The sequence below is a fragment of the Antrostomus carolinensis genome, unplaced genomic scaffold, assembly GCF_000700745.2.
Source record: "Antrostomus carolinensis isolate BGI_N321 unplaced genomic scaffold, ASM70074v2 scaffold3880, whole genome shotgun sequence".
Classification (NCBI taxonomy): Eukaryota; Metazoa; Chordata; class Aves; order Caprimulgiformes; family Caprimulgidae; genus Antrostomus; species Antrostomus carolinensis.
Genome location: NW_010286316.1, coordinates 1360 through 13089, shown reverse-complemented (window position 1 = coordinate 13089; position 11730 = coordinate 1360). Strand labels below are relative to the sequence as shown.

The window sequence follows — 11730 nt, the reverse complement described above, 5'->3', positions numbered from 1 at the left end:
CGTATCAGTTTTAAGGCCATAGTGCCTGGCAGGCCATCAAGGACTGTTTTTTTCCTTGTTATTACCAAGATAGATTGATATATATGACCCAAAGCTGACATCTAGCGGAGGAAGAATGAGTGAAGGATTTTCCTTCCTTTCCCAGGGATGCACTTGCTTGTATGCAGATAGAGATTGAACTTTGCTCTTCTCTTCAGAAGTGACCTGGAGGCTGTCTGCTGCGCAGCTCATCCTGGTCAGAAGAGCAAACCAAGGAGCTCATGGACACTCTAGCTAAGCCTGCACACTTTGTCTTGCTTGTGACATGTGTGTCTGTATCTGGATGCCAGAAGCTAGCTTCACAGTGCTGTCAGTGGATAATGAGCTCTAAAGGCTTCAAAAGACAATGGTATAGATTATCATGGACCTATTGGAGTGAGTCCAGAGGAGGCCACGAAGACGATCTGAGGGTTGGAGCACCTCTCCTGTGAGGACAGGCTGAGAGAGCTGGGGCTGTTCAGCCTGGAGAACAGAAGGCTCCGGGGAGACCTTATAGCAGCCTTCTAGTACCTGAAGGGACTACAGGAAGGCTGGAGAGAGACTTTTGACAAGGGCAATTTGTGATAGAACAAGGGGTAATGGTTTTAAAGTGGAAGAGGGTAGACTGAGATGAGATATGAGAAAGAAATTCTTTCCTGTGAGGGTTGTGAGACACTGGCACAGGTTGCCCAGAGAAGCTGTGGCTGCCCCCTCCCTGGAAGTGTTCAAGGCCAGGTTGGATGAGTCTTTGAGCAACCTGGTCTAGTGGAAGGTGTCCCTGCTGATGGCAGGGGGGTTGGAACTGGATGATCTTTAAGGTCCCTTCCAACCCAAACCGTTCTATGATTCTGTGATTCTATGATTCTGTGCCTGGTAGAGTTTGGGCAAGGTCTCATGAATATATTTAGCAGAAGAATAGGTGTTCACTACAGCTGCAAAGAAGGTGTGAGAGACCTAGGAGTTCTGCTGTCGGCACTGTCAGATCTGCAGTCCTGGATCAGGGCAGCCTTTTGGATACCAGGCCCAAAGTTGCAGCTCTGTTCAGCTTCCAGCCCTTCCTCAGTTCTTTGGCTCACTTACTGCCCCACCTGAGCTGCTTGGCCTGGGAGGGCAACAATATTGGTAAAACTCTGGGAATGTTTCCTCAAGATTCTGCCACACCCTCTGCACCTGGTATCACATGTTTACGAGAAAAATATCTCAATTTTCAGTTAGTAAAAATCAAAGTTTCAAGTTCTCTTGCATGGAAAAATTGAAAACATGATCCCCAAAGGCTAAAAAACATAGGACAAATAAAACTGTCCAGTGTTTACTTTTCATATCTCACAAATCTAAGTCAATATCATAAATCTGTTGGTACCTGTTTCCAGTTTGTAACGCTGAGCAGGGGAGACAGAGGGAAGCACAGAGAAGTCTCACCAGCTCCAAGCACAGGAAAGGGAGCAGACTCCTGGTCCTCTTGGGTGGGAAGCCAAAGGAGGGAATCTGCAAACCCAGTGGGAGAGCAACTGCATCATGCAAGCACTGACAGCCCTTTAGAAATGGCAGAAGTCAAAAGGGACTTTATTTGTTCATATATGGTAGGAAGCAAAAATCATCTCCCACATGTGGTGGTAAAGATTCAAGGCTCTGTAGCTGTGGGCTGTAACAAATCACAGTCTGTGGATCATCATTTTGGAGGGATTTGTAGCACATTCAGTAGCAAGCTGACAACGGTTTAGGGATTCAGCCAAAACCCCTGAAATACTGTTGCTGTCCTAAGTGAACATCCAGCCTTCAGCCACGGCTGAAGGGCACAGCTCCACTGCTACATCACAAGCAATTGCGCTGCTGACAAGGTGGTGCAAGTTTTTGGAAGGAATTTTTAATCACCTGATAGCAAAACAAAGTTAGTGTTATACAAACAGTACAAAGTTTACTGCAGGTTTGAGCTTTAATCTTTGGTGGTTGCTTATTGACTCCAGAAAAAAACAGCTGCTACTCAGTGAAGAGACCTCCTCTACATCCTGTTTGCAGGTGAACTTCAAGGAGAGGATCTCACCTCCTGCAGCTCTGCCTGAAATCCAAAGTAAGTCTGAACTGAGGTCTGAACTGGGAGATGATGAGGACTGGGCCTGGGTTGTTTTTAAAATTCCTATTTTTTCTTCCATAAGAGGACTTGGTTTATCTTTTTCTGCTTGCTGCCTTTGACCTTTCTAGCAGTTGGAAAAGTAGGAGTTGTGATACATGGTTTATGCTATATATCACAATGTATGATATATGGAGACGTGTGCTATCAGCAGTGTTTGATGTCTTGAGGGCATACAGGGAGGGCTTGGGATACTTGTACCACCTGCCTGAAGAAACCAGTCACATTTCTTCTTCATGTCCCAGTGAATCCCTCATCTTGGGCTCTTTCCTAGCAGAGAATTATGAGCCCTAATTTTCAAGTGTACACACAGGCACCTCAGCCAGTGAGACAGAGCCATGTCTGCAGTTTGACAGGTTGGATCTGTGTATGTGACCTGTGCATTTATCTGTGCCAGGGGTGTACAATGTCAGACACATAGGACTGGTTTTGGTGAAGCTCACAACCCCTACTAATCTGCAGTGGGAGGCTAATACTGAAAACTAGGATATTTATTTCTTTCTGTACATTTTTAGAAAAAATAGACCAAACCACATCTGATTTAAAACTTCATATTTTCATATACCTTACAAAATGCCTATTTTAATCAGAGCTGCAGAAGTAATTGCAACAGAGGATTTAGCAAATTCGTTTTGTCTGTGTTTTGTACATGTTTCCTTGCACATGGGCATGGCTTTGCTAAAATATTAATTTTCATAGTTTTTAATCCTGGCTGGTTCAAAAGCATGTAAGTGCAGGCATTTGCTAGGCAGCATTTATGTTGATTTGATCAGACATCTGGGTCACACGTCACTTCTGTTCCCTGAAATATTGAGGGTAGTTCTTAGAATCATGTTTCATGTTGTGGAATTTGTTTTTTGCCAGTATTTTCTCATAGTTTGTCCAAATTTTGTGTGCTCCTTTTTTCGCATGTTTCAGTGCTGCAGTATACAGTGCAAACACCCAGAAGATATTTGTTACAGAGAAGCAATGAAGATCAGTAGTAAATACTCTGGTTTTCTGCAGTGCTGGCCTTGACAGTGACTTGCACTCAGAGTCTGGGCATAGTTTTACAATGTGTTCATGCTGGAGCAGGTTAGATGTAGACACCATATTTACTTGCTTTCAGATTTTATGAGCTTGAATTTAGTCACTGCAATCCATAGCTAATTGTTTAGTCAGGGAGCCGTCCTGAGGGGTAATCCAGCAAATGATGTTCTGGGACAACTTTTGAGGAGAATTAGTGGAACAAATAACCCAGCTAGTTTTAAGATGGAATTTATGACAGAATTACACAATTGCGCTGTCTTAAAATAGCAGAGGACCTAAAATGTCCTCTTCAGGCTTTGTTTAAGACAGAATAAAGAGAGGCACAGAGATGCAAGCTTCTTCCTACGCTTGTGGCTGTATCTGCAAGTTTTCCTTATACTAAGGGAGAGGATGAATGGCAAGGTAGACTGAAACAACCTCTGAGCAACTCTTGTACAAGACAGATGGGTCCAAGGTTTTCATTAAGTGACGTTAGAGCCCCTCGAAGAGAGAATGACAATTCAGGGATCTAATTTCTGCTCCATGTTATTCTTTTATTCAAGGTTCCTAGAGCCTCTCTCGGCAATGGCTATGGTGTGTCTTTCAGACTTCGAAGCTTATGCTAAAAAGTATTTACCCAAGATTGCTTGGGATTTTTTTGCAGCTGGAGCAGATGACTGTAGCACTCGAGATGAAAACATCCTGGCATATAAAAGGTAATGTGAGGAGAAAATGAGGCGTGTTGTACTGTAAGCTTTTAAACTACGTTTTTATGCAAGTGTTTGGGCTTCACAGGCAAAGATTCCTTATACCTTGCCCTTTCAAGGTGGTCACTAAGCAAAATGCATTTACCTGAATGACATATGCTGTGTGCTCTGATGCTAGCTTGAATATGACATAAATTGTATGAGGCATAAGGGATGGGATGGGATGGGATGGGATGGGATGGGATGGGATGGGATGGGATGGGATGACAGGGAAGAGGATGGGTGGCTATAATAGAATGAGATGCAATGGGTGAACATCAGGAAGCCTACATGTAAGTAGCATGGGATTTGGGGACCATGCTTGCAGACAGTGAGGGCAGGCACAATGTACATAGAGGACAGACATACAAATGGTGGAGTGGGAGGCAGTGACCTGGAATTGGGCTGCAGGTAGAAGGAACCTGTGGGATGGAAAGTGGGAGATCAAGAGCTGGTGAGCTGAGATGGGACATACAGAAATGATGTACTGTGGCCAGTATGCAGGAGTATGGGATTAATGAAAAGTGGAAGTGGCTGAACTGCCAGCTGAATTAACATCTAAAAGCAAACATAAAGGAAAAAGAGCCTTTGTCATATGCTCTTTTCCTTATTAGCTCAGATACCTGCATTGCAATATGTAAATGAAGACCTAGTTTTCATGAAACTTCAGAAAAGCCACTGAACAGCTACCATTCTGAAGGGGGTTTTTTTTGCCTTACAGAATTCATTTCCGGCCACGTATGTTGCGGGACGTGTCCATGATGGACATTAGGACTAAACTCCTGGGGACTGAAATCAGCTTTCCTGTAGGAATCGCCCCTACTGGCTTCCACCAGCTAGCATGGCCTGATGGAGAGAAAAGCACAGCCAGAGGTACCCTTCTGCTTTGTTGCCATGTAGCAAAAAGGGGTTTGTGGAAAAGCCTCAAGAAGCTTTTAGGATGATTTGAAGTTTGACTGAGACAAACTCTTTTCCCACTTCCTTGCACCCATTTTTGTGGATGATCCACTTGGGTCTGGTGACACAAAGTGCGTGGGAAGCCATATAGACATTGCTCTACTTCTACAGCACCACCATTATGAGAGCAGCCCTGTGGAGGCTGCTGCAAACTTAAGATAGAGACTGTGGACGCCACACTGATGTACACCAAGAACTACACAGGTCCCCAGTGCTGTGTTCTCTAGATAGGACATAAAAGTGGTGGATAGGACTCAGCCTATAAATTCCCTGTTACTACTAAGAACAGTGTCTCCCTTGGAGAAAAGCATAATCCTCTCTTCCCAAATTCTATGGTGAGTTTTGGGAACTGATCCCTGAAAATATCTTTTTTCCTGTGTGTGTTTCTGTGTACACTGAGTGTATTTGACAGTGCATTCCTACAAGGACACAGTCACAATGTTCCTGCTTTTTTAAAAAAATAGTTGCAAAATGAAAGCACTACTTGGTAAATAATCTTTCCCTTCCCTGCTTTCTTAACCATGATCTTACAATAGTGCATGGTAAATATAGACATTTTTAACCCTGGTGGCATATTTACTAATTGGTAGAGCGCTGTGTTTGGTAGGATATAAGTAAAACAGGAGTTCAGGTGTTCTCTGCAAACTGTAAATTAAAAAAAAATTGTAGCTGGTGTCCAGCAGGACTGTTCAAATAACCTTGATTCTGATCATTTTTTCTCAAAGCGGCCAGAGCGATGAACACGTGTTACATTGCCAGCACGTATTCCACCTGCACACTGGAGGAGATCTCTGCGGCCGCCCCCGATGGTTTCCAGTGGTTCCAGCTCTACATCCACCGCAACAGGGCAGTTTCCCAGAATCTGGTCCAACGGGCGGAGGCCTTGGGTTTCCAGGGCCTCGTCCTCACCGCGGATCTGCCCTACACAGGCAAAAGACGCGACGATATCCGCAATGGTTTCCGCCTTCCTCCCCACATGAAACTGAAGAACTTGGAAGGAGCCTTTGAGGTTTGTAAAATGAGTCTGTCCTTTCATTCACTGCACTGGCGTGTACCACATGAGACAAAACCGCTGGGTAACTGCTGCTTTGGCATCTGCTATACCCAGGGCGTATCTTCGCTCCTTCTGGTTCCGCAGCATTCTGGCTTGACCTCCTGCCAGCCTGGGTTCTGGCTTGAAAATCCCAGTCCAGCTTCCTTAGAGACACTGATGCCCATCCCCATTGTAATTATTCTCCTCTGGATACACATACTTTCCAGAGCTGATGAATATGTCTGTTAACAAGTTTAATGAACCTGTTCTAGGGCAGGGAAAGACTTCAAGACTTCAGTACAAGCCTCTATATTGTTACAGCTCAGATGAGGTTTTCTTCTGTCCTATGGCTGTAGGGAGATGACTGTTCTGAGTATGGACTGCCACCCAACAGCTTGGATCCTTCAGTCACCTGGAACGATATCTACTGGTTGAGGAGCCTGACCCACCTGCCCATCATCATCAAAGGCATCTTGACAAAAGAAGATGCAGAACTGGCAGTAAGACATGGAGTTCAGGGAATTATTGTGTCCAATCATGGTGGAAGGCAACTGGATGGAGGACCTGCCACTGTAAGTGAGAAAACTGATGTCCCATGAGTGTTTATTGTATGCACATTTGCGCCAACCCAGGTATCTCTGTGCTCATCTTTGTATATATGCTTCTGGTGGACTTGTGTGTTCGTTGCATGGCTGTGGATGTGTGCAGAGGTGCTTTAGCTTTAAACTGGTAAGATGCATGTCTTGTCATGGGCTGCCCACTGAAGTATTTTCTCAGCTTCTTGGGAGTGTTCCGTAAGCAACACTGAACCCACATAACTGCAGATAAACTACTGGTCTAAGTTAGTAAAAGTTTTCTGCCTACGCCTTCATCAGCTGGTGCAGTGCACACGTACTCTGTGCGCACTGCGGCAAAAATAAAACAAAGCTCTGGAACCAAAAATGTACAAATGAGAGCGTAATGCATTCTCATTGTTCCCATCTGCCAAAGCACGCGCAAACAGTGCAGCTAGATTTAGTGAGAGGTCTGCTTGCGTACTTACAGACTCAAGTCTAACTGGGAATTTATTGACTTTCATGAACCAGAAAAAGGATAACTTATCTGGACAAAAATTCCCCTGCTTTTTAATCTGCACAAAGAAATCATTAGTTGTTTGGACGCTATGTGTATTTCACTGGTTTAATTTGGCTTCTGTCAGTTTTTCCAATTGTACTTATTTTACAATTCTGTGTTGCGTAGTATCTTAGAGACTCTCTTTTATCTGTTTTCTTCTGTAAAATAAAAATAGATACCAGGGAATTATTTTCTATTCCATGTCAAGGCTGACAATAATGAATAAAAAAAAATAAAATCTAAATGCTAAGGACAAAATAATGGAAATTATATCCACACTAAACTGCTCTTCTACCTTGAAAGTTTCTTTATATACACAGACAAACCAGTGGATACCTGGTTCAGCTCTGCTACTCCTCTGGTACCAAGCCTGGCAGCAGAAGCTATTGTTCCTGCTCTTGGTGAGCTACTCCTGGAAAATTTAAGCCTGAAATTTTTCAGTCTGAAATTCTGACAAAAATTATAACCAATTGGAAAAATCTACTTCGTAATCTTATTTATTGCTGCTCTATTTGAAAAAGATGAAAAGAAGGCAAAAGAGTATAAGAGAATGCAGAAAAGAGACCTTTGGGTTTGCTGTGAAGGAGAGTTCATTAGGTCTAGTCCAATGTCCTGCCACTGGTTATGCTGCTTTTGGGACCAGAGCCAGCAGCGTGGTACTGCCCTGCACTGCCAGCCTGGCACTGCGCTCTGCTCTACAGAACAGCCCTTAGGGAATTCAGAGACTTAGCCTGGAGGAAATGACTGTACTACATAGCAAATGAAATCCTCCATGGATGGTTTAGGAGGTTTGAGGAGGCTTTTGACAGGTGGTCACCAGGATTAGGTTGAAATGTAAGTTTAGGTAATTTGGACAGTAGCAGGGAGAAGATTGACATCAGCCTCTTTTACAAATAGTTATATTGTTCATCCTTGTCTCAAATGAAAGTAAGATATGAACAACAATTTGTTTCATTGAAATGTACTTTTAAAATCTTTCAGAAAGCAAGTGAAAATGTTACTTTTTTACTTATCAGAAGTGCTAGCAAAGACTATCAATATAAGCAAAGCACTGGAAAATGGAGCTAACTATCTGGCAAACAGAACAAGGAGCTGCACTTTATTCTACAGCGTTTGGTGCTGAGCTATTTGTGATGCATTATCACATTTTGTTTTGAGAAGGTCTGCTGTTAAAGCATTGAATCGCTGCCTATCTCTTTGGAATATCTCTTCTTTCTCTTGGAATCAAAAGCTGAGCTCAAGTTGAGAGTGGCTGCTTCTTTGCAGATTGATGCTCTGGTTGAGGTTGTGGAGGCAGTACAAGGCAGAGTTGAAGTTTATTTAGATGGTGGAATACGAAAAGGAAGTGATGTGTTAAAAGCACTGGCACTGGGAGCAAGATGCGTCTTTATTGGAAGACCAGCTTTATGGGGCCTGGCTTATAAGGTGAGTAAGGAGTTTTGAAGTATGTCTACTTCTCACACTCTTCAACACTGTTGTTATTTAAAAGTCATAGAGACAGTTTTCACCAGTGAAGAACCTCACCCATTTTATGTGTTTGTTTTGCTGAATTTTAAGTGGGAACACCCCAAATTGAATAAAAATCAGACATTTTTCTGTAATTTAAAAATACCACTGAATTTTACGATTTCAAATACAATTTTGAAGCTGATAACATTGTTTTATGTGACTTTATTTCTTGGTATTGCAGTTTGGTGCTAAAATACTGTAGAACTCAGGACAATTTCCAGTGCTTTTGGAAATTGGCGGTGGGTTTATTTGCCATAAAGATAACTCTGATAATTTTGTTTCCCGTCAGCTTACTTGGAAATCTTATATGGTTTTGATACAGCAGTTTCATAGTGGTGTTATTAAGTCTTCAGAATACAAATAGAAATCCATCCCATTGATATGTGAAATATTTTGTACAAGACTGAGCACAACCATGTCCTCTAGGTGCCCAAGCATGCCACTGTTACCTCAGTTTCAGCTTTGCTGCTTCTTAGCTGTTAGCCTATTTCAATGATCCAGAGTGATGAATTCAACCTCTGAAGCAGAAGGTAAACATAATATAATTAAAAATGTAATTATACCAGATGTTTGCTTTGCTAAATTTTTGCTTTTTAGCCTCTGGATTGGAGCTTTCAAGCTTTTCTCTAGAAGAAAAAAATATTTATTTTTATGGTCTAGAACCATTTACTATCTTCTCAATGAGAATCCTTTGATTCACTGTGACTCAAAGTGGTATAATTGCTGTGGATTCCAGCAGTTAGGCTTTAATCAAGAAATCACCTGAAACTAGTGAGAAACCTGGAAGAGTTGGCAGCACAGTTTCTGTTGCCAGAAAAAAAAGGGCTTAACATGAAAGGGTGTTGCTGTGTGTTGCCTGCATTTTTTTCTCAGTGCAAACAGAGAAGAGATGGAATTTTTTAAGTTCAGCTGTTCTTTCGTATTATGTTCCACAGAGTATCCCTGAAGATGTATCTCACTGGTATTGCCTTAGCATAAAAGAGAGGAAGCTCATGAACAAGCACTGACATGGTCTGCACCCAATGCTTTATTCAGTGCAAGAAATAAAAACAAAAATTAAGAGAAAAAAGAAAAAAATCCCCCAATATTTTACAGTAAGATCAAAATCATATGTACACTTTATTGGCTTTTGACCTTCTTGGTGTCACTTGGTTGGAGAAAAACACATAGTACAATTTTTAAAGACTCAGTCCAGTATCTGAGTAAACTAAAGTTTTTAAGGCTGTACCATATATAAAACTCTCATTACTTCATAAAACACTGTCTATCAGCTTTGTAAGGCCTGACATTTTAAAGCAAGCCCATTGATGGAGGTTAACTGAAAGCTAAGGAAAAAAAAAAAAAAAAAGAGCTAGAAAATGTCAGAAGTGAAAAACAGCTTTGTTTTCTTTCTCTGTTCAGATGTATCACAAAAGGAAAAACATCTAAATTAATCTGTGACGAACTGAGCACATCCATCATATAATTTTAATCATTCATCTGTATGAGCGACTGGAATTGGCACTGACTTAAGGGACTGTCCCAGCTCTCACAGTGCAAGCATCCTGCAGCATTGCTCTGTGCCAGTGTTCCTTTTACCCTGACTGCTTTCTTTGTTGGAGCAGGGTGAAGAAGGTCTTCAAGACGTTTTGAGGATTTTGCAGGATGAGTTTCGTTTGTCGATGGCCTTAGCTGGTAAGCATTTTGCAGGTTGCAATATGTGATACAGAGGTTTTGCAAGTCATCTAAAATCAGAAGCCTGATGAATGGGTCGCAAAAAGGGAATCCATGTGAACTGTGCTGGTTCTAGTTGCTATATTTTGGGTGATCCTTTGCTTCCTGTGAAACCACTTGATATTTCAGGTGCTACAGCAATGAAGCTTGCACAGAGGAATTAGGTTAAAGCAGCTTTCTGACCTAATTAAAGAGATACAAAACTGCAAAATAGAGCTGAGTAAAACTTGGAATTTCTGTTCTTCTAGGAATTGCACATGTTTTTCAGTATTTAATGTTTACCAGTGTAAAATGCAACCAATTTTTTTGCTGCATGAAAAGTTCAAAAAAATGGATGCAGAATTTTTCTCTGTGTATTAGAGAATAGAGTCTTTCGGTGCAGGTTCAAGTTTCTGCATCCCACATACTTTAAAAGCCTCTGTGTCTCCTCCAAGCTTTTACTGTTCCTTGTTCTTCATTTCTCACTTCTGCTCTTACCTGTAGCTGCCGTGTTTGACCACCTCACTGAACAGCAAATTTGCACAGCCCAGTGCAAACTCTAGTTTCACACATGAACAAGTATGACATGCAGGTCATGTGCAGAAGTATCCAGACATCTCACCTCAAATCATGTTTTAAAGATTTTCATGCTCTAGTGATCATGAACTCAGCAACACTGACCGGGAGGCTGGAGTGGAAATCCTGTTGGGCATTTCTTAATAGTCTGTTACTTTTTCAACCAGTAAGGATTCCTACAAGGTTTTTTTCCAGGAGGCTCTCACACTTTTTTACATGCAAAAGGGCACTGAACTCGGCAAGGGTAGCAGGTTGGGACCTGCTGTGAAATTCCACCTGGATTTGACCAAATGAAATGGAATTGCAAATCTCCACCTCTGGTCACTTGATGCATGGCGATCCCTGTTTCTTTTCTGTCTACCTTTCACTTCTGCCTGGATCAGAAGGCTCCCTGCTCAGCTTGTTATAAGGATCCTTCTTATTTCACATGTCTAACTCTTCTTGTATGGGAAGCTTGGTGCCTAACCTCAAGGCTGAAGATGCCATTGAGAAGTAGGGCTCCTGTACCAACTTATCCCTAGATGGCTCAGACAAGGCTAGATCATGACTGAGAGAGGGTGTCTTTCAAGTTTCTCCCACAGACCTTCTTATCTCATCAACATGTTTCATTTCTCTATTTATTTCAGGCTGTGCCAGTGTCTCAGAGATCGGCCGACACCTAGTTCAGTTCTCAAAGCTTTGAACAGCCTCCTGCAATGGCCACAGAAGAGAGGCATCTCACACTGAGATCCAAAAGAAGTCTGAAGAGAGAAAAAGGAGGTGCAAACATCGAATGTGCAATAAGTATCTGATAAGGCCTTCAGGAAACTCCTGAGGAGATTAGGAAAGGCTCTATGTTAGCAAAGGTCGTTATCTGCTTTTATTGAGACCAATTTGTTCTTTAACACTTTGGGTAATTGTTACTTGCTTAAATACATTTATTTTAAACTGGCTGTTCCCTGGCATTACCT

General features: G+C 42.1%; 1 protein-coding gene across 1 annotated transcript; it reads left to right on the top strand.

Annotated features, from left to right (window-relative positions):
* Positions 1–3739: 3739 nt before the first annotated feature.
* On the top strand, positions 3740–11476 carry HAO2 (hydroxyacid oxidase 2). The gene is made up of 7 exons (XM_010163594.1): positions 3740–3870; positions 4622–4773; positions 5583–5866; positions 6247–6462; positions 8270–8428; positions 10117–10186; positions 11407–11476. The coding sequence occupies exons 1-7, from the start codon at positions 3740–3742 to the stop codon at positions 11460–11462; spliced, it is 1068 nt and encodes a 355-aa protein (XP_010161896.1). The 3' UTR covers positions 11463–11476.
* Positions 11477–11730: the final 254 nt, after the last annotated feature.

Coding starts and splice junctions, on each gene's coding strand:
- HAO2 (XM_010163594.1), top strand. CDS start 3,740: ATGGCTATGGTGTGTCTTTCAGACTTCGAAGCTTATGCTAAAAAGTAT. Junction 4,774..5,582: donor AGAGAAAAGCACAGCCAGAG/GTACCCTTCTGC, acceptor TTTTTCTCAAAG/CGGCCAGAGCGATGAACACG. Junction 8,429..10,116: donor TATGGGGCCTGGCTTATAAG/GTGAGTAAGGAG, acceptor TTGTTGGAGCAG/GGTGAAGAAGGTCTTCAAGA.